At 45.1% G+C, this 23,159-nt stretch overlaps 1 protein-coding gene across 3 annotated transcripts in view; it reads right to left on the bottom strand.

Moving 5' to 3' along the window:
* The window catches only part of SETD5 (SET domain containing 5), a 63,696-nt gene that overhangs the window by 20,716 nt on the left and 19,821 nt on the right, over positions 1–23,159 (bottom strand). For 2 of the 3 annotated variants that reach the window (XR_010614383.1, XM_065687593.1), the window contains exons 1-12: positions 17,315–17,481; positions 13,556–13,661; positions 12,472–12,683; positions 12,093–12,151; positions 11,497–11,684; positions 10,421–10,459; positions 8,648–8,890; positions 3,787–3,935; positions 3,342–3,459; positions 2,803–2,912; positions 2,271–2,517; positions 1,989–2,069 (exon numbers count right to left, since the gene is read on the bottom strand). Coding sequence is in view for 2 of the 3 variants with exons in the window: in XM_065687593.1 (XP_065543665.1) it covers positions 1,989–2,069; positions 2,271–2,517; positions 2,803–2,912; positions 3,342–3,459; positions 3,787–3,935; positions 8,648–8,890; positions 10,421–10,459; positions 11,497–11,684; positions 12,093–12,151; positions 12,472–12,683; positions 13,556–13,661; positions 17,315–17,385 (1,623 nt within the window). In the remaining variant the exon portion in view is untranslated. Of the gene's footprint in view, positions 1–1,988; positions 2,070–2,270; positions 2,518–2,802; positions 2,913–3,341; positions 3,460–3,786; positions 3,936–8,647; positions 8,891–10,420; positions 10,460–11,496; positions 11,685–12,092; positions 12,152–12,471; positions 12,684–13,555; positions 13,662–17,314; positions 17,490–23,159 lie in introns of those variants that run through there. The other variant, XM_065687594.1, reaches the window with a different exon arrangement.

Below are 23,159 nucleotides of genomic sequence, written 5' to 3'. Positions count from 1 at the left end.
AGAATAAATAGAGTGAAGAGACAACTTGGAAACAAAAAGAGCTACTCGCTAATGACTAAACATTAGAAGCAAACAGAAGCCAGAGGCAATAGCAGTGAAGCAGTAATTTGCAGCAAGTATAACACCGCACAAACTGACTAAAACGATCCAGATTCATTCATTCCCTGATGTCAGGAGATCACCCAGCTCACAAATAAAAGCTCTTGTCTAAGCAGCTTATATAGTGGGTAAGAAAAGGAGAATATGAGAGAATAGAGGCAAAAACCAAAGGTGTTTACTAGGTAAACAGAAACAACAGGAAATCCTATCACCAAGCTGTGTCAGCAGTAATTGGAATTATGTATGTAAAAGGCCCAGTACAACAAAGACTGGCAGAAAACGCAGGCTAAATCAAGCGAATATTTAGATGTGGGTCAAGTGCTTTCTGAACCTTGCCATGGAGGAGAATACTTTGAAGCACACAGGAGTATTCAACCACAGCAGCCTGACCTTTACAGTTTTCTGGTCAAAAATATTCCATCACACCAAAAAAACCCCACGCCAGACACTGTGAAATCTACAGATACATGTATTTACCTGGTGCCAAGTATAGAAAACTGAATCTCCTTAAAGGAGATTAACTGGTGCCACGCACAGGAACAGGGCTTACAGGCTCACAGGAAACGAACACTTCCTGAACTACACTATCCCAGGAAGAGATCAGCTTCTCTGCTGAATGAAATCTTCCCTCCAAGCTAAAGGGCAGCTTGATGGATGGCTGCTCCTATTCAGATTTCAGTAGGAACTGACTGCTTTATCTCCCCACGAGATAAGCCAAGGATCTCTCACTGGGATGGCCCTCGGCTCTGCACTTTGCTGCACCAGCTCCACATTTAAAGCATTCTCAGGAAATTTACACATGGAAGATCCCTATCTCCCACTAGAGAAAGACAGGAGATTACGGGATTTGGTGAACAAATGAAAAACAGGGAACTCCTTGTTCCCAATACATTTGCTGGTTGGTAGAAGGATGGGAGCACATTTTCCTTCTTCCTTGGTTTGTTTAGGGTTTTTTGTGGTTTTGGAGGGGGGTGTAATTCTTTTTTAATGGATAGAGCCAGAACAGCTCCATTCACATGCATGAAGCATTCTGTTCCAGGGAGCAAGCAATCCCAGGTGCTGTAAGAAGCACGAGAAAGCAAACAGCTTTAGTCAGAATAGAAGAAGGCTGAGAAGTGACTGTGTTATCAAAGATCCAAGAGCACTACGGAATATCTTGACTACGACAATAATGATTTGGAAGCACAAAGGAATTTCCCAATAAAGAACACAGCAAATGTTGTTGACTTGTGCCAACAATGCTGTTTGTGGTCTATCCTTCTGCCACTTGATCTTACCCTTTTCCCACTTGGCAACACATTTATGAAGCCATACAGGGAACAGATATACATTAAAACACACCTAACCCACTAAAACAGGTCAAGTTTTGACAGAAATCAGGTCCTGGTTCATCATACCATCTAGTGGAAGGTGTCCTGCCCATGACAGAGGGATGGACCAGATGACCTTTAAAAGTCCCTTCTGACCCATACTATTCTGATTCTACATGGCTCCATAAACTCCTGTACTGGCAAGAGAAAGGGCAGCAGGAATGCAAAAAGGGTGTATGTATCTTTTTGGAATCTAGTGCTGATTGTCTTTTTAATGGTATGTTCTAGAGCATAGAATAGCTCTGAAAGTAACAGTTAAGCCTTTCAATTAGGAAATATATATATACACACACACTCCCCTTCTAATCTGCAGCGCTCTAACATAAATCCTGTGGAATCACTCTGTGTGGCTGGGTTTTTTTGGGTGGTTTTGGGTTTTGTTTTTTTTCAATCAAATTACTGAAGACCACTGACAGTTGAAATTTGTGTTGAAACAAGTGAATTCATCACTTAGACCTGTTGGCCACTGCATGAAGCATGTCCTAAGGGGATGATACCCAGACTAAGAAAGTTACTTGCCCGTCGGCTGTGGGCCAAAGCTCCCTGTTCATCTCCAGGCTCCTCTTTCTCCCCTTCTTGCTTCTCCTCCTTCTCTGCTACCTGAAAGAGAAGCCCAGATTTAGTATGTCAAAGAAGATCTGGTACTGTCATAGTTAATCAGGATTCCTATGATAGTCTAAGGTGCTAAAGGCTTAAAAAAGGCCTCCTGCAATTGCTGTTCTGAAGATCCCAGCACTGTAGCGCATCAGATTCCACACCACTGAATGATAAAAACATATATAACGGTGTCAAGGGCTTTACCTCATTGTCACTGACTGCTGCAGGTCCCTCAGGAACTTCCTCTGTTTGCTGACTGCTGTTCTCATCCGAAGCCATGCCCTGCTGTTCCATTTCCAGCTCCTTTCGACGGGCTTTCCGTCGGCGTGTTTCTGCCCCAATCAGTGTGCCTAAAACAGGTGGAGGTAGGTGTTCTGCAGCATTTGGGCTACGTTTCTGCACAGGGCAATTCCGGTTCCCCTTGTGACACGCACAGTCCACTTTATAGTTGCTGCTCCAAAACACAAACATAATTCGTGTCACTCTTCATTTCTCAACCCTTCTACAGAGACATTCAATGCATCTCCTACTAAACATCTCACCACGTGCCAAAGCAAGGACAGCAGGCTACCTTATGGCCTCTATTGGAGAATATGCCAGCAGAACTGGACAGAATAGCCGGAAAATGCAATTCAGTAGAAAACGGAGCAAAATGTAGAATGCGAGGAAAGGGCTGGAGGAAGATGTCCAGTCCAGGAGGGCAGTGGAGAGCTCCTGGGCGAGGTGAAGGACTCACCAGATGTTGTACTCATAGTCAAAGGCGATGGTAACCTCTGTGTCCTTGGCAATGGTGGCAACAGCATAGATACACAGGTGGATCATCCCATCAGCAATCACATGACGAACCTTGTTAAACAAAGTAGAGAGAAACTAACATCTCCACAAGTTGCACTTCTTATTTCCAAGAGGGAAGGCTCCTCTGCAAAGTAGCTCTTATTTATTCCATGAATGATTACCCAAAATTCTCCATAGGGAAAAGCCTGCTTCACTTCTCGTCTCATCCTGTGTTTTTCACTTACTACCAACCTGCTTACCCTAACTCACTCTGCAGCCAAAGAAAAGCCATAAAAGAAACCTTTTCCTTCCAAACAAACAAAAGAAAAAAAACAACCCTTGGGTTCCCAAACATTCTCATCTTCCTAGTATAAACCATCAAACAAGCATGAGATGCAGAGAATTTACCCCATTTACTGCATTTAAAATTTGAATATTCATAAAAAAGGAATGCATTAAACATGGATTTGCCATTAGAGTGATGAAGAAGAGAGAATTTACCTCTGCATTTGGAGTGCAGGACCGCCTGATGAACCTGGCGTCGTTACCAAAGGTGCGGGCATCAACACACATTTCAACGCCATTGAACTTGGAGTAGAACAGCACAAAGGGATATGGCCTGGAGAAGTAACAGAAGGTCTCAATCCCCAAATACCCAATTCCCATGACATTTACAACAGGCATCCCCCTCACTTCACTGGAAAAAGCACTTCCATCAGAACTATTGCTCTGGATGTTTAAGCACTTCCATCATCACAGTCTAACAGATCTACTTCAGAGGGGTTTGGGTCCATAAACAGCATCAGGCTGAGGTTGTACATTTCATTTCCCATTTCTGTGGATGGCCCAGCTGACAAGGGCCCTGTTAGAGTGCATTATCCCACAAGAGACATTAGCCTCTCCATGCCATGATGCTCTCATACTAGTCACTTCATAGTACTCTTACTTTTTGAAGAAATGCCCATTGACCTCGAATTGCTGCCGTAACATAACCTTCCCTCGATACTCAATTATAAGGGTGTCTAGTGCCAAGTCTCTTGCTGCCCTCAGGATCTTCCGGTGCTTCTGAACCCGAGTCACCCTTCCCAGCTGCAGCTGTAACAAAAACCAGAGCAACAGATGAGAATTTAAACCAAAGGCCTTTAACTCATGCAGTGTATTTTACCTACATGAAAAGAGAAATTACTCTAGTGGCAACACACACAAGTTCTGCCAGGTGAACATATTGTTTATTCTGTAGCAGTTTAGTAAGGACCAATGATTTTGATAATATTTATCAAAAGCAAAGAGTATTTATTCCTTTCTTTCAACAACACGTCTCACAAATCTACCAGACCAAGGATTTCAGTCTTGCAGCTAGGAGGCATAATCAGACCTGTCAGTTGCTGCTAACAGGAAACTGCAATTATGGCTACTTTCACAGCCAGAATAACTCAAATCTTCCCTAAATTGTGGGTTGTCACACATTCAGAGGAAAAAACACAAGCTTTTCCTTCTGCAGAGGATGCTAAATTTCACCTAACAGGCCAAAGACTTCAGCTGGCAATTTCTATCTCCATCCAGAAACTTCATCTGCCTGCTCAACTAGTGCTCTGGGCTTTTTACATGAAGAAACAATTTTGTAAGTAAGCATTTTCCTGTATCTTCTTTATGTTAAAGTCTATAACTCTATTACAATGGATTTTCACAACGGTGTCTTTACAGTATGAAACAGCAACATTCTTGAAATACAGACACCCAAATACGACACAATTTATGGAATAATGGAAGGGATATTACAAGCACTGAAAGACTTCTTCCATAAAAACAATGTCCTTCTCTTGCTTAACAGATTGAACCTCTCTGCAAGTAAAGATTATGTGAAGATGGCTGGCTGCCTCACCACTAGAGCTGTGCCTGTTCTTTCCTAAGCATACTATTCATTGCTCATGAGAACCCGGTTCTGATACTTTTCCAGAGTGAATTGAGGCATAAGTGTTCTTACTCCAGCAGTAATAACAGTCATCTATCTAAATTAGATGTAAATCACAACATTTTATTAAAAGCAAGCTCCCAACTTTTGCTGATAGAACTTTCTTGTTAGAAACAGCTACTGAGCACGCTGCTCAAATGGGTAAAAATCACATTAACTTCAGAAAGGGCTCAGTTTGGACAATGACATTCTAACCTTGTGAAAATGAACTTAATGCCTTAAGGCAGCACTCAGAACCAAATGAAACTCTCCATACTGAGCGCATGAGAGTATAGAACCACAGATAGGTTGGGTTTTTTTAGAAGCAATCTTGTATGTGCCCTGAATTAAACCTCTTTGGGAAGAAGATGGCTTTCATTGTTTTAATATGACATTATGCTGCAGATCTTGAATCAGCCAGTGAAGTAAGATGTTTGTTGACATCTCTCAGGTCCAGGATAAAGGCAGTTTCGTGAAACTATTTATCTGAAACCTATGCAGATGGAAGTAATGGCCTTGCTATCCCAGATCTCCTCGTATATCTCTCTTTCATACCACAGTATCTGCTGGCAATGGGAAAAACCTGCATGTATATACCTGAGCCTCTGAAAAGCCTTGCACGGTGCCATTTGCCTACCACAGGTCCTGATAGGAGCTTACAGAGGATTCCTCAAGTCCACTGAACTGGCATAGAAGAACCATGTTACTTCCAGACTAAGAAGCCAAACTGGCCCTGATTTCTGATCAACAAACTCATGACATGAGTGAACTGTAAGATAAGACTGTTTGCTTTGCCAAGTGTAGTGGCTGAGTTGTTTCAAAAACATTGGATGTGCTTTGTACTGTGGTAAGACAGAGTAAATAAATAGGAATTGTTTTGTTAGTGTGTGACAGAAGGAGATAAGGAGCAAGTCCCTAAAGATAGTAAATAAACTAGGACTGAGACACAAGCATGTCTCCAGTTGAATAATTCTGTTTCTATACTACCACTTGGTTTGCTGTCCTACCCAGTTTCTCATCTACACAGACAGGGTGGACCAGACAACCTTCGGCAGCTCCTCCTAACCTAAATTATCCTACTAGTCTATCAAATTCTCTTAGTATCTCTCAGAGATGTGAGTTAATGGCTGGCAGCCTTCACTATGGCCCACAACTGACCTGTATTACTGTTCACCTGGTGCTGGAACAGAGCTGGAATAAGGTAGGGTGGGTGGGAGGTAAAGAGAGCCCATGAAGGAAACAGAAGCTCTGCATCTGTAAAACTTAGTTACCCGGGTTTGGTAAAAAAGGAATGATTTCCCAGCTTTTTCTGCTAAGGCCCTGGCTCAGCTTGTTTTGGTTCCCTGAATTCAGAAATAAGAAGAGGATTAAATGCCATGCTTTCATGTGTGAAAAGAACAAATGATTTTGTTCATGTCACTCCCTGGGGACAGCTGACTGCTAATCAAACAAAACTGCTCCAATATGTTTCCAAAGCAACATCTGCATAATACTCAGTGGCTTTATTTTATAAAGGCCCTTTCGCTCTTCACTTCAGAATGTGAAATCATTCAGGAGTTTGAGCTCAAGTCAGCAATTATCAGAGGCAACAAAGGGCAGATACTGACCCTGGGTTTGGTTTGGCAACCGCAGGCAGAAAAGTGATTCACAGCTTTCAGTTTGTTGAGCATCTGGCAGCAGCCAGCACTGAGATGATTTTATTCATGACACTGAACAGCTTCATATTTTCACAAGTTTCCCTTTGCATCATGAGGGCAGTTGAGAATTGGTTTATTCAAAGCATTCCAATGATCAAAATCCCATATCCATGTATAACTCTTAGGCCATCCCTCCCTACTCCTCTTGGCATGGGGAAGCTTTTAGGTCACACTTCTCTCTTCTTTCTTTAAGTACAGACTTGCATCATTTTTTACCCAAGCCAAAAACCACTCTCAACTGTGACAGTATGCAAGGTATATATAAAGCATTTCATTTTTATTCCTTCCTCTTCTCTCCAGAGTCTTCAGAGACAAACAGAGCAGTTACAATACTCATCTTCTACACGTTGCTGCTATCTGCATATTGACACGACCTCCTTGGTTTTTTTTCCTAGCTCAAAGTACCTACTTCCTTATCCTCCATAAAAACTATTTTTACATCCAGTAACAATATCTAGTTAAAAGACACCTGATGCCAATCAAGAAGCCTTCTCAGTTTGTCTAACAAAGATGAGATCAATGAGTGGAATAAAAGCATAAAGCACAAGACCAGAGACCATGCACTCCTCACATGTGCAGGCTGTCCTCCACACAACACTCCACAGCCATCTGCTGAGCAAAGAAAACAAGGACATAAGGGGCTGACAAGCAGCAGCCTGTGACATCCACCCATGCCTTCCCTCAGTATCCAAGAGGAACTACAAATCCTTCAAGTCCCTTTATACTATCCTGGCACACGTGATGTGCAATAGGTACCTACTCACAGCTGATTTAGAGTAACTGCAGCTCACTAGGAAGTCTTGTAACTTACTGTCTTTTTGTTTCTTTGGGATATATTGCATTTGGAGTCTTCCAATTTGGGATTCTGGCCACTTTTCCCTGTGGGAAAACCTGTATCTGTACAGGGGTGAAGGGAGAGGGCAAAAGAGCATGACAAAACCAAGCACGCTGATGTATGATACCTTTTATAGCCACCTGTCCTGCTGTACTCTATGAAGGTGATAAAAAGAAACAGCGTATGTTTTACCACTCATTTCGGGACTTTTCCTAAAATTCATGTGAAGGAGATTAATGAGCTTACATTTAGACTCAGAAAATACTAAGATTTCTAGAGAAGCAGAACGTTTTCTTCCCTGTATTTCCTCAGTTGCTCTCCTTAGGGAGGCTACTCACACAGCATAGTACAAGTGTTTCTCCCCAGTCCCCACACAAGTCTTATTATTGCAGACCTAGAGGCAAGAGTGGAAGGAAGTTGGGTCCAAAGTCCTCTTTCTGCACTCTCCCTTACTGGCAATATCTGTGCTCTGCCTGATGCGCTTCACCTACATAAAAGCAGAGGGAAAGGTGGGAGGGAGCACATGAACTTCACAGAGCAGTGAGTCAGCTGATATAAACACGAATGATTCAAGCACAAACATATACCTGACATTCAGGTTTCTGACTCTTGCTCCCCTTTTACAGAAGTGGTGCCCCACATCTGGTTTGGAGCCCATCCTTTTCAATTGCACCTATCTCCATTCCCCTGGCCACAGAAGCCCCACAAAACCTAAACTGAGTGGGAGTGCTGCTCTCTGTCCAATAAAGCATGGACCAGATAAAACATCAGCTGAGAAGAGTAATGGTGAGGACATACACCACACGAGCACATCCTTTTCCTGTTTCTCCTTGTCTACATGCACTCCATAAAGCTGGCAAGACACCAGTCATTCACATCTTGGAAAACTTAGGGAGACAGTTCCCCAAAATCAACTGTAGCTGTGCACTATTTGGAAGTCACCAGACTGCAAATAATCATCCAAAATATTAAAATCATTGAAAGACAGGAAAATTCAGCTGGAAAGCAGGAAATTTCCTATCTCCAGCAAGTGATAGGTCTGGTTCTGCCTCAAGCCACTCAGTGACCAAAAGTATTCATGACAAAATACCTGTGAACCATGTAACAACTGTACAAAATGCTCCCAAATTAGCAACACTGATTTGGTTGAATGTGAGTGTTTCTGAATCTGTCTTGGTCCTGACATCTCTTCTGTTCCCTTTTATATCAGATCTGTGTCTGCTGGTCTGGAATTAAATAACCAGCTACGATATTGCTCACCCATGCCTTTTATCTAGAAACCTGAGGACCTGACCTACCCTGCTTCAGCCACAAAGGTTCTTACCTGCATCTGGGACCCAATAACAGTATTATTGCAGGCCAACTCTGTTTTGTTGATTGTGTCTAGCAGAGCAGTTTTGCCCACATAGTCTTTATTAGAGTTTAGATGCCGCTCCAGCAGGTTCTGCACATCAGCACTGTACTGGTTAGTGAAGGCTTCCTCGTACTGATCTGTCCACAGGCGTATTCGGTTCTCCCACCCTTCAGCTGTGTTTTCATCCAAGGCATGTGCTTCAGAAGGCGAATTCTGCACCAAAGAGCCAAGAGTGAATGGCTAGCACACAATGGGAAAAACCTATCCACAGTGCTGAGTGTGTGAATACGCTACACAAAAAGGCAGATCTATTCCAAGCTAAGAATGTGTTGGTTATGAGGACATCTTTTTCAGAGCCTGCATCCTCTAAAACATTGTACAACAATGCACATAAGAATATACAGAGAAATCCATGCAGGACTAAGATCTCTTGAGAGTTGGTAACTGGCACTGCTACACACAAGAAAATTAAGCTGGTCCATGGCCAGAAAAGGTTTTTAAGTCACTTAGCAAAAATAATTAGGAAGATCTAAAAAGCAAAGGAACAGAACATACAAAGGCAAATAAATGTCATGTAGGCTTGCCCTAGAGTCAACCCACTCATGCCCAGCCTAATGCCAGGTGATGCTGACTGCATGTCAATCTTTGCAGTGACTGATCCAAAAATACTTCTGAACCTGACAGCGAAACGGTCATGGGGGTTTCAAGGAACTGAATGTAGAGCATCAGCTAATACCCAGAGGGTTAAAACTGCAAGTCCTAAGCAGTGTAAAGAAGAGAGGGCAGAATCAGGTAATCCACTTAGACTATCTTGGAAGGAAGGGGAAAAAAGAAGCTGGTAGGGGAAAAATACCCAAAACAAACAAGCTTCACTCTTTACTTGACAGTAACAAATAATACCCCGGAGGTCAGTAACTCAACTGGCTCCGTAAGAGACTGAGACATACGTGACACTGAGTTCTTAGTGACAAAGACCACTGAAGAACAATCATTATTTTTATCGTATCTATTAACAGCAGGAACACTTTTAATGCATTTTCACCCTCTCAAGGCACTTGTGTACTATGGAGCTAGGTGCATACGGACAGACACACCACAGGACTGTCCCATTTCCTTTGAGCCACCTGCTGGAAGCCACTGTTGGCTACAGACCTGGGGTCAGATGGAGCTGACTGAACTTTAAGGCACCTCTTGTGTTTCTAACAACATGTTTAGTTCAAAGTCTCCCTTCTTTTGTCAACTTTCTATCAGACAGCCACACCTACCAGGATTGCAGAGAGTCAGAGATCAATACATCATCCCATCCCACCCCTCGTAAGAGGATGTGGAGAGAAATAAGGCCATATTGCAAGGGACTCCTAACATTAAACCTGTGTACTGCTTTGATGCCCAGGTTTAAAATAGCTTTGATGCAATTAAATGATAACTGACCTCACAGAAGAGTGGCTACAACCAGTTCTACATCCCTTACATCAAACACCCCACTCCCAAGTGTCATCAATCAGTCATATCTCTTGGAATTGGATGGTATTACCTTACTGAAAGCTATCTGAAGCAGAAGCAAGGTTCAAGGGGCAACTCCTGTGATGCCCTTTTGAATAGGCCTGTTTGTGGTGCATGGTAAGGCTTGAGATTATTCTGAGGCCAGTCCCACAATCAAAAATTCCCCAGACAAACCAAGAGAGGCACAAAACACAGGGGAAAAACCCACCACCAGCAGAGAGGGTTCTCAGTTCTACTCACCTTCATCCTCAGAGACTTTCGTGAGCCCTCTCGAAAGGCCTGGCACCACACAAGGAGAAAAAGAGAGAAAAGACAAGGCATTACATATAGACTCAGAATTAGTGTCCCAGAACTACAATAGATCTCACTCCAACAGACCAACCCTCAACAAAAGATGTCAGGAATTACAGGAAGACCTACGCAAGGAGCAATGGACTTGAACAAAAAGGCTCTGCAATGCAAATCCAGTGGAAACTGCTGAAAAGCTTGACAGCCAGGATTGCTGAACTAAAAAGGCTGCCTCATACTTAGTAAAAACCTCGAGATCAAAACCAAAACTGTCCCAACTAACCCCGCTTGCTCTGACAGAAGAAAGGGCCAGCAACAGAATCCAGCTGGTTCACACCAAAAAACCCTGAAGACCTCACATGATTCCTGCTCCCAGTCTTTTATTGCCTACGAGAAGAACTTCAAGAGAAACCTAAGCTAGGGAAGATGATGGTAAAGCTAAGCTGATGATGGGAAAGAACCAGCTGCTCACACACTCGCATTCCAACATAAGCAATCCAAAATTATTTCAGTCCCCAAACCGTCACAAACAAGACTGTAAAGTCAGCCCTCATCAAATGTTCAGCACTACCTACGTAGTTTTCCACACAGGCACTATCTCTGTCCCTAAAGAACAGAGCCAAGAAGCTCTGTAGTCCAGATTCCTTAACACAGCCGGCTAAGAAATGCCACGTTCCCTTTGGTTTTGATTCCATTCACAGACTGCCCCTTTGCCACAAACAGCCTCCAAAAGCTACTTCCCCAAATGCTAATAGACCAGAAGGGAAAAGATGTAATCGAATCCAAGCTTTGAGCATGAATGGACAGCGTTGGGAAAGAAGGGTGGAGTTCCAGTAAGGTAATTTTTAAACCAACAGCCACGTACTTGAGCAGGTCACAAATACAAGGCGTCGCGTTATTACACCAGAGAGAGCAATTCCTGACAGGACAAAAGTTCCTTGTCGACTGCCAGCTTGTCAGCCTGCTGTCAACACTGCTCCAGAGAGCATTCAGTAGGAACTGCAGCAACCTTGTCTCACTCCACATACCTTGATCTTTTTGGCCTTTGGAGCAGCGCGAGCTTTTTCTGTGCTCCTCTTCCTCTTCTTAGGTTTGCTTCTACGGACGCGGTTGACAGTCAGCGTGATGCTTGTAGGAGTGTGCTGTGTAGCTGTGTACAGCACCGTAGAGGGAGATAGTTCTTCATCCCAGCTCTCAGTTGCACTGCTGTCCCCGCCTAGAGAGAGAAGTGCTCCGTTAGCACCGTTTTTATTCATCCCAGAGGTAATAGCTTCCCTTTATGTCTGTTTTCACCAAGACAATTTGATGATCCTGCATAGCTCTTCCCTGAGAAAAAGATTCCACCACAGTTTTCCCTCCCAGACTGGGAACAGGCCTCCCAAACTTCTGATATCTCACAGAATGACACTGATGAACATTTCCCTCTTCTGTTCACAAGACAATCTGATTTTCCTAAGAGCTAACTGAGGTGAGGGGGAAGGAGAGGAGAAAATCCCAGTGGTTGGGAGGCAAAGAACATTAGCAGGCACTGATCACAACTGGATGATTACAACAGTCAAAAGACAAAGGTTTTGTAGAAAGAAAGCAAAAAGTCAGCATTATCAGAACTACAACCCAGGCTCACCTGACACGTTGTCCTGCTTCCGGCGGCGGAGTCTGATCACCTTCCCCCTGCTCATTCCTCTGCCAAAGGAGAATGCACAATTGAAGCTGGTTTGTAGGAGTAAAGTCACTTGAAATTCAACAGGATGTCACAAGATGCGTGCCCTCAGTGGGGCCCAGGATGATAAGAACATCGATTTAACATCCTCATCTCCACTCCTGGTGCCACCAACACTTGTCAGGCTGACAACGCAAAGGAGGAGGGTCAATACTGGGTAAAGCACTGGAAAGAACGCTCCAGTTAGCAAAAGGAAGTCTGTCCCACAGCCCAAACGTGACACGGATCGGTAGGAGAAGTCAACACAAGGAGCAGTCCACATCTGCACTGCACCAAAGCTTACCTGCACTTTTCACACTTGAGGAGGAAACCATCTTGAGAGACACTGCAGTGGCACCAAGTGGGAATTGATTCTCCTTCTGAGGAGCTTTCACTATCCCCGGAGTTCTCCTCATCAGGTGAGTGCAGGCCGTTCAGTTCTGCACGAGGTATAATGGTCTGGACAGGAGGAGAGGCTGGCGGCGTTGGAGGAGGAGGGGCTCCATAATTATGATCCTGAAAACGAGTATTTGCAGTACTACTTTTAACATGAAGATAGGCTGCCTAGAAACTGAAGCCCCACATCCACAGTTCCCAGGTTATTATTTAACAACCGGTGTAAACCAGTAGCCTGAATTCCTCAATCTACCAAGAAGGTAAAGCAATAGCTCTGAAAGATGCAAATGGTTTTCTTCTGCACCAATAAATTCAATTCGAAACCTATGAAAACAACGAGGCTATTTCAACGTTAACTGTTGTGCTGCTACTAATCTTACACGACACCAGTGGTCAAACACTGGAACCGGTTGCCCAGAGACGTTGTGGAGTTTCCGTGTGTTGAGATATTCAAAACCCAACTGGACACAGTCCTGGGCAACCTGCTCAAGCAGAGTCAGCCTGAGCAGGGGGGGTGGATTATGTGATCTCAAGAAGCCCCTTCCAGCCTCAATGACTCTGTGATGTCCTGTTCAGCCCATAGTTTCAAGCCATGTCCCCACTCTTCCTGACTGTTCCTTGTTCCTCATAGTTATAAGTTAGCAACATGAAAATCTGCACAGTTGAAACAAGTATAAATAGTGCATAATAAAGCAAATGGGGCATAAAATTACCACCAGGAAAATATTACATGCTCAAATATAGTCACACTTCATTCATATACTTCATTCAGTTAAAAATCTATCACCTAGAACACTAATAAGGCTTGCTATGGAGTATGCAAGACTTCACAAACAATAAACACACAAATGCAAAATGTATGGCAGAACTCAACTGTAACTCAGTGCTCCCTAATGAATTTCCTAAGGTTTAACAGGCAAAGAACTATGGAACAAGGAGAAATGAGTAAAGTAGACAGTAAAGAGCTGATTCACTGCAGAGAGAGTACTCACTGCGTAAGGCAGCCCGCGATAGCTGTGTTTCTGGGTGGCCCCATAGCCGTGGCTGGAGTACACATTCTTCTCACTGACAGCTGGACTAGCTTCCACAGACTCTGGGCTGCAGAGAGGGCCAGAAGTAAAACCCATCAATACAACATCATTTCTTTAGTGCTGGTATTTCACTGCTCTTTTCTACTCAACACATGAGCTCAAAATGAAGAAACTTCATGAAATCAAGGTGTGATTATGCGCTTCACGAAGCATCATGTGTGCAGAAGTTGTACAGGATGAACCTGCTTTCAGAGGGAACGAACTGAGTAAGGGCCACCCTGGATAACTCATTAAACTGGGTCTCAATCTGGGAAGTTCAAAAGATAATTAGCATGTAAGAAGCTCAGTTTCCTTATTGTCGAGGAAGTTGGGTCAAGTTCAGCGTTCACGTCTGAACTCAGGCAGCCTAATCTCAAAGCCACTGAACAGTGCTGCCATTTTATCTCTGCAACAGCTTATTTCAAATAGCAGCTAAGCAGCTTTCCTGCATCTGTGCTTGTTTCTCTCTCCCTCAGATACTAATTGTTAGCCAAGTCCAATGTCCTGTGATAAAGCCTGCATGAAACCTGCAGCCGTCCTGACAGCAACTACCAGGAACTGAAGATTTCTGCTACCAACAGGCAAGAAAATCCATGACCTTGACAGACAGTGGCCATAGGCAAATCAGTGCCCTGTGCTTTCTACACAGCAACATGGTGTGCAATGTGCTCAATAGATTAGCCGCTGAGGTACAATGCGCTCTTCCACCACACGGTGGTGAAGAAAAACAGCTAAAAATGAAAGGTATATCCTTAGCAAAGCTGCAGGAACCCTGCTCAGAGAAGGGACAGCTGCAATTCAATGCAGGGAGTATTAGGTAATGAGGCTACAGACAGAACACCAGCAAGGAAACACACTGTCTGGTACAAGTAGAAGATACGAGTCAGCTAAACCTCTGCACAGATCCCAAGTAAGGCCCATATCAGAACACAGCAGAATGTTACTGAATCATGTCTGCAGGTGAAATCTCCCAAATTACAGCACGGAGCTGAGCGAGCAGGAAAGAACACAGGAAAGGAAAACTTTACCTTGGACCTGTGAGATCTTGCAGGATTCTCAGTGGGTCCTACATTGCCAGTGTGAATCAGGCAGCACTCACACAGCAATGGCCAGTGGCCACGCATGGGGCAGTGTTTAGACACCACCCAAGAACACCAACCCCTGTGTCCTTTGGACTTCCTATTAGCTCTTGAAATCTCTTCTGAGCTGCAGTTTGCCCCACCCTGCCACCAAACCCCATACAGTCTCCACCACACCAAGCTTCTGCCTTATGCTGGAGTGAGTTTGTCTTTGCAACATAAAGCAGCAGTAACTTACTGTACAAAGAACTGCGTGAAATAGGAGACCTTAAGCCTAAGCAAACCCCTCAGGATTTAGGTGCATGTCAAGATAAATTAAGTTGGTTTTCAATGTAACTACAGCCAGCTACATTGTCAAAAGCAGGAGATGCAGGCAGCACTATCTCTCAGAGGATATACTTCTTAATAAAAGACACCCTGTAGAGCTTGTCACATAATCCAGCCTTGCTGGATCTTTGCGACAGTCCTTTAGGGCTTCCAGATTGGTACAGAGTTAAATCCCTTCAGGTTTAATCGTATTTCCAGAAACAACATTAGAAGGAAAAGAGCCTAAGCAGCCTAAGCAGCAGATCCGTCCTCTGTCCAAGTCACCCACATTCCTAACTCCAGTCAGCCTGGAATACCAGCAGTGCTGCTGCAAGCATTAGCAATAAAACTTCAAGACTGTTGGTGCAACGGTGTCCAAGGGCAACAACACTGGGGCCCATACTTCCTCAGCAGCAGCCCACCAAGGAGCTTCAGCAACTTCGTATGTACAAGCAGACTAACACACAGAAACTGCTCTGCAGCCTCCGCGTCACCCTCGGATGAACCCTTCAGCATTTTCACTTCCCCTCTGTATCAGAGGCCATGGGAAGATGCTGAAGCTCAGCCTGAAGAGATTGAGCTCATTCTCCTTCTACCTTCCTGCTGCCTTTGTGATGCTCATCTTTGAAATCAATCCCTTACAGACAAGAAGCTCAGATGCTCCAGACTTCCTACACCAAACTAGCAGTTTCAATGCAGAGCCTGCAGAATAAAATCCTGGCATTCCTCATTTTTAGAAGACAGAGAAACCAGTTCAGAAATCTTCAAAAGCCTTTCTTCAGAGCACTCCAGCCTCAAGTTGGACCTACAAACCCCTTACAACCAGGGAAAAAAAATGCTTTGCATTTTCTTCGATGTGACCCACAGAAAGGTTACAGATAGTCTGTTTGATATCTGGTTCTTAAAGGGGCATGTGTAGATATATCTTGTCTCTCCTCTACAAAAGCAAAGTGCCTGGTACATGAGTAAACACTATCTAGCACTCTCTCCTGTCATAAGCAGTTTAAAATTCCTATATGCTGAGTCTTCAAAGTGCCCGTGTGGGAGAAGATGGTGACAAGCAATACTGGTTGTGAAACCTTGAAAAGGGAAGGCTCATATACCCACTGCTGATGAGTGACTGACTAGACTCTATTCCCTCTTTAAATACAACACCCAAAAATACAGGCTTTAGGATGGAACGAAGCATCAAAAAGAGGAATGCCCAGAATGGGGCCAGTGCCAGGACAGACAAAAAGAGCATTAGCAGTCTTGCAGAGAGCACACTGTGTAGCCAAATTCTATGCATAGTCAAATCAGGGCAAGATAGAAGGGAAAAACCATGATTCATACTCTAGCCCACTGCTCTTACAGCTCAAAATGAAGAGTCTGCAGCAATATTTGCTCTACATTGATCAATCTGACACGCAGGTATTTACACAGTAGGTACCTTGAAATACTACATGGGGAAATCTATCTCCAAAATACCCTTTGTAAAGACATGCTACAATCAGTATTTCAAAGGAGGATGCAGGAAAGCAGGAGGTAGAAGCACACAGACGTAACTTGAGCCCTCCCTCTTGCCTTCAACAAAACCACAGTACTCATCCGAGCTGACATCATTCTAACAAGGGTTATAAGAGAAGATCACAGGGCAGTATTTTCTGGATTTGAAATGCTCCTGACTACTGCAGAAGCAGAGTCTTCCTAGAGAAATGGTATATCCCCTCCAGCAGGCCTCAGAGACAGTGCTGCAGTAAGAGCCTAGCACAAAGGGTCCCTGAAAGACTGACTGCCCACTGCCCTGCAACCTGCTCTGGGGCAGAAACAAAGTAAAGGTGTCCACCCAGGCTGATGCTGTCTCTCACATCTCTGGCCAAGCCCCAACAGGGTCCAGCAATCAGGTTCTGAGTCTGATCTCTGCTGAGGGGGAGGGTGGGATCAGCACACCGATTACTTCATATAACACAGCTTTTGGACAAGAAAACCTTGTACCTTGCCAATGTGAAGCACGGGTACAACAAATGCACAACTGCCTGCACTTGAGTATAGACTAACTAGCCAAGCTGATACAAACCCCACGGTTGAGTGTCTCATGCTATTGGAATTCTCCTTTTCCCCATCTTTTGCATCAAACTTACCAATTTCCATAACACTGCATTTGTTAAACACTCAAAAGCCTCTGCATTCATCTCTCACACAGGCAAAGGATCATCACCCCCTTTCTCCTGAGTGGAGAAAGCACCAGCACCGATCCTGCAGCCCTACTCTAGGGCAGCCCTCAATGCCCTCCCCTCTTCCGTGGGGTGACACTCACTCCGATCCTGCAGCCATGTCGGAGTAGGACGTATCTGGTGTGGTGACTCCCAGAGGGATTGCAATGCTCATGACGCCCGTCGGGGATCACGGAGTCCAGAGGGCAGCGACCGGCCGCTCCGAGGGCGGAGAGGAGCCGCAGAGCCTCGGCCAACACGTCACGGACATGGGGAAACCTGCCGGGGTAGAAACAAAGCATTGCATCTCTGTTAACAGGGTGACATCTCCCTGCGTAGCCCTAAAGAAGGCTTTTGTACTGAACAAAGCAGGAACAGATTCCCATCAGTGCCGTGTCACATCATTTTTACTGTATTTTCGTACATGGGGGCAGGGAAGAGGTAGCTGGTAGCAGTTTGGTGGTGGTGGGGTTTCCAGGCTTGGACTGACATGCAATGAGCTGCTCTGCTATAAGCCCGTAATGATCCTTCCCTCCTCCCCCAACTAAACTTAGGGCTCATTATCAGATAAGCAATCTATTAGCTCCTTCTGCATATTAAGCAGCAGCTGTCACCCATCACCCCCAGCCCTCCATCAGCATTTCCTAACCCCTTCCCCAACCAAGTTGCAGGCAAAGCCCCGTGTGGGAGGACAATGAGACAGAGCCCAGGTGGGACCTCTTGCTCAAGATCAGCTTGTATTTGCACTCATGGCCCATGGCACGGGTGAGCGTGGTGGGCAGGGTGGTTATGGTGGTTATCCCTGTGCTCCCCTCGGCAAGCAAGGCCCGTCCTGGATCCTGCTCCAAGATCCCGGCGGACACCTCCCCACGGCAGAGCCACGTCAGACATCTGGGCGCTCGCGCATGGGCTGCACCGACCAGAGCCACGGCGGGGCCATAGGCTCGGCCTGAGTCACGGCAGCAGCATCACGGGGCGCAGCCGCCGGCTCCGGCAGGGAAGCCCATGCCCAGGCTCCTCCTTCTCTTTGCTACAGGCAGCAGAACTCCATGATAAACGTGAGCTTCCAAGGGTCGGGTGGCAGACAGGGAAAACGGGATCAGCTCCTCGTTATGTAAATAACCTCAATAAGACCTTCATAAAGGAGCTATTATTCTACACAGCTCAAAGGAAAACCCCATGATACAGAGAAAGCACATAGCAAAGGTAACTCCAAAACCAAAGAGAGGATTCAGGCACCTTCTCTGCACGTTAAACTTTAAGGGCAGCCTTGAATAACTTCCCACAGCCTTCCTCCCGGTTCCAGCAGCACGGATGAGCCAGCCCCTGCCCTTGCCGACAGCCATCACATGCTCCCTGGCATCCCAGGGCTCTGCCAGCAAACCCTCCTGGGCTCCAGAGAGGCCCTGAGCCAAGTTTTCCTGTGGGCAGTGCATTTCTCACGGGGAACTGCCTTTGGACACCACAGTCCAGCCATTGTTTAGCACACAAAACCCCCCCAGGAACACAAAAACACACACTGGTTACAAGGGCAAATGAAGGCAGAGTCAGAAAGTTTAAATGCCATATGCTATAGTGCCTTTTCCTGTTGAAAAGGCACTTCTCTTAGCACAAGGAAAAACTTTCCTTCTTCAGTATACATCCCTAAGAGAAATCGTTCTGATAGTGACACCCATACAGTGAATTACAGAGGTAGCGCATAAAGATTTCCAAGTGGTCTGTGGCAATTCCATGTTATGCCCCAAAGCAATGGCCTGACGGGGAGGGGGAAGAGGAGACAAGAAAACAGGCAGGACTAAGCTCAAACCTGAGACAGCCTTGACTGTGTTTTCCATGAAAAGACTTTTAGGAAGAGTCTCATTTACCCATTCTCAAGCTTGTGACAGAATTGTGATTTCTACGCTGACGCCAGATGAGACAAACTGCTGCTAAAATACAGCTAAAAAGCTACAGACATCAATCTCTGCCCCAACCCAGCCACATAAAATGCTGGCACAAGGTTAAAAGAAAACAGTTTCTCAGTGTCTGAATGATTCTTCCCTTTCAAGGGACATAGAAAAACCCTCTCCCCTACCCCCCAATTCTTTTAAAACACTTGATCAGGTATTTTCCCCCCCCCCCCATTGATCCCTTGCCTCTGCCATGAGCATTCCCAGCTGGCAGCAGCCTGAGATTTCATCAGTACAAATTCCACCTCCTGCCTGCCTGTGACTCAGCAGAACTGGAGGATTTCAGGTGCGGCTTCTGGACTCAAGTCACAGGATATATGGTCAGCCCTGGGGTAACTGGGGCAAGTTTCCAGCCACTTCTCATAGGAAACCCTTTTCCCCCCAACGCTGTACAATCCGCATTGCATGGAAACACTCTGGTAGCTCCCACTTTTGGGAAAAACTCAGTGGAGAACCATGAATCCCCAAACAGAAAGGTTAGACAAGGCAAACTCCAGTTCAGTCGCTGCTGTGTTGACCCAGCAGTACTCGCCCAACCATCACCCCTGCTCAGGTTTTGCTGTTGGTTGCTGCTGTTTAATGTGTACTTTCAACTCTGACAATGCAACATTCAAACTGAGTTGCTGAGACCAAGCTCAAGTGCTGGCCAAGACCACATCACCTTCGGGCTAGATCACAGTCTGGTGGTCATGAAACTTGGCCTGGAAACATCCAGAACACAAGCCTGCACAGAACATACTGGGGTTGGGATCAAACCCCATCAAGCTGGCTCATTTCCTGTACATACAATCCCAAGCTCCTTCCTACCTCAACCCCCCCAAGAATATAAAGCTGCATGGGAGAGAAAAAAGTCACACCAAGGTCTCTCCAGTGCCACTGCAAGAAGTTTTCCTCTGAAATGCAAACTCTTAATGTAAATTTGCTGAGCTTCGGACCACAACACAAAGCTATCGCCCTCGTGATACAATTCTTCTCTAAATCAAATGGAAATAGGAATTTTGGGTTCAAACTTAAACAGGGGAGATTTACGTTGGATGTAAGGCAGAAGCTCTTCCCTGTGAGGGTGCTGAGGCGCTGGCACAGGGTGCCCAGAGAAGCTGTGGCTGCCCCATCCCTGGCAGTGCTCAAGGCCAGGTTGGACACAGGGGCTTGGAGCAAGCTGCTCCAGTGGAAGGGGTCCCTGCCCATGGCAGGGGGTTGGAACTGGATGAGCTCTAAGGTCCCTTCCCACTTTTGGCACCTACAGGCCTACCCCCTTAACTAATCATACCAGTATAAAGACACCAGGTCTTCCCCAACATCAAACAGCCCAGATGAGCATCCACCTGCAGAACCACCCCAGTGTTGGGATCCTTGTTTCCCCCTCGGCTCAGGTCACACACCAAGGGACTCATGCCCCTGCAGTCCATAAGAGGCTGCCTTATCTAGAATATGAATATATGCTCTTCAATTATTACATCCTGTATTGACGGAAAGGACTGTAATAAATCTAAGTGGCCAAATGAAGGTTAGACAACACCTGCTAGAGCAGTGAATTTAATCTTACAAGCTCTGTTTAGGATGCAGCAGCCACAGCGCTGCACTGGCTCACTTCCACAACCACTGCCAACCGTGTTACAAGTCAAGCAGATGCAGAATTTACTGCTAGGAACTATTCATTCCTGGTGGTGGTAAAAGTCAGTATTAAAGGGGACAATCAAACACGTTCAGTTAAACAGCTCACCAGAGCTTCCTCCTTCAAGCTGCGGTTGGTTGTCTTTTTAGTGGTGTCTTGGTGTTGCAGACCTCTCTTGGTTAGAGACTCTACAAAACAGTTGTGCACCATGAAAAATGCACCTCCAGACAAAAAACCCTGGGCACAGCCTCACAGACTGTGTGTGTGTTCCCTAAATTCAGGTGCCCAGGCTCCATCAGCATTTGGTGCTGCTGTACAGCCTCAGGCGGAACAGTGTGCTCCCCTTGCACAGACTCCAGGGTAAAGCAGTTACCAAGCAGGGGGAAGGACAGGTAACAGGATTATACTAGTGTCCAAATGATAACTACCATCCTTTTCTGCACACTCAGGTCACCTATATAGGATGAGCTCTATATATAATGAGTTGCACATCTTCAAGCTCCCAAGCTTACCAGTCACATCAAATTCAAAGCATGCTTCTTCTCGTTCATCTCACACTGCCACTGGCCAGAGCTGGTGGCGAACTGGAAATAGCAGCTCTGCCATGCAGCCTTCCTTGGCATCCTCTCCATCAGCCTCAGCTGGGCCAGAGCCAGCAAATTCCGACCCGTTCATACTTATGCTGTCATCTGCACCACCAGCAAACTGCTGCAAGTGGAGCTGCATAAAAAACATGATCAGGCTTACGGATCCTATTCCTTCATCTTTCCCCCAGGAAAGTTTGGAATAGCCAAAATCTATGGGACATCTAACGTAAACATGAAGTGCTTCAACTACCACACTTAAAAGGTCCCATCTCATCAGACAGTGCCACCCAAATACAAGTACAGCCCATTCAAGTCCAGTCAAACACTGCCTACTCCTCCCAGCACACCCATAAACCTCATGTCAAGGACAGATCTTCACAGAATGTCAAGCACCTTTAGTGCAAGCAGAATCAGATCGTAGGGGGTTGTGTTTAAAATGGCTGGCTCAAAAAAATGCACCAAATTCCCAGAATTTCAGATGCATTATTCTACAAGGACACTTATGCAGGGGCAGGGCAAAGCAGACAAATCCTTAAGTCATTCAGCTCCAGCTTACCCTGAAACATAGAGACTGCTAAAAGTACTTGAATTATGCTTCAGTCTACCACTACAGAAGCTACGCTCTGCTCTGAGAACAAGCTGGCTTCACAAAGCAGCAAGGAAACAACTGTGCCAGCATTAAAAAATGAAGTATTGACATGAGGATTTACTGTTATCATTAGTACCATCTATCATTTGCTAGGTGACTGACACGGCAAGACAGCAATCCATCCACTCCACGGGGTGTGGGAGAACTCAGTCCTACTCCACAACAGAAAGGATCAAACTAACAGGCAACACAAGTTGTCAATGACATTACCAGCTACTTATGCATACCATGATAACCAAATTAGTGACAAATACAGTGCAATGGTTCAAGATTTCTCTTAGAGCTTTCTTAAGACTCTCTCCTGTTTGATACACAAGTAACCATAAGCAAAAAGAAAACCTATCTATACACTTGGTTCAGAGTTCATCTTGTTCCCTGGGATCTGGAGGACCATGTTAAAGCACCAACAAGCTCTTGGAACAGTTAGAACAATAAGTGTCAAAAAGCAACAACCCAGCAAGATCTGGTCCTGCTCACCATGCTGCACAAGACCTGGAGTCAAGGATGCTGCTTTCAGGACATGGGTGGTTTCAAACAGCTTTTGGTACCTGTGGGCCTGTGCATTAGTCAGGTTGTTCCATACAAGATATGAAATCATATTAGTGATTCACATTATTCTTATGGGACTCCATGGAAACACCAGGAACTACCCCAATGCACATCTTGACTAAAGTCTGCATGATAAAGCTCTTTGTTGAAGGCCACACTTAAAACTGAGCTACAATAAGTTAAACTGATATTGTAAAATGTAGGAAGCAGCTGGCAACTGAACCCCTTTTGGTTTAATTTACTCAAACTAGGTTTAAGCTGTTTTAAGCCAGTTTCCATCATGTCCATCCATAGGATTCTATCATTTTATCTGATGAAGAAAACATCAATTTTAGTTAAAGTCCTCTGCAAACGACACCCTAAGGGACTGCAAATGATGACGGCAGGCAACTGAAAGAAATTAAACCATCAAACAGGGAAATTACAAAATGCAAAGTCAAGAATTCTCAGCAACTGACCCAAGACTGCAGAGGCTCAGAAAAGCAAGAATAAAAACCTCAAAACCTTGCTGTTGCTTCAGCAATCGAGAAGTTACGCAAAAACCTCATTGTTTTGCAGATAAAAGTCAAAAAATCCTGTGTTTTTCTTTTGGAATCATGA

This window comes from Lathamus discolor, chromosome 7 (assembly GCF_037157495.1).
Source record: "Lathamus discolor isolate bLatDis1 chromosome 7, bLatDis1.hap1, whole genome shotgun sequence".
Taxonomy (NCBI): domain Eukaryota; kingdom Metazoa; phylum Chordata; class Aves; order Psittaciformes; family Psittacidae; genus Lathamus; species Lathamus discolor.
Note: the sequence above shows the minus strand (reverse complement) of the source record. Positions and strands in the feature narration are given on the sequence as shown.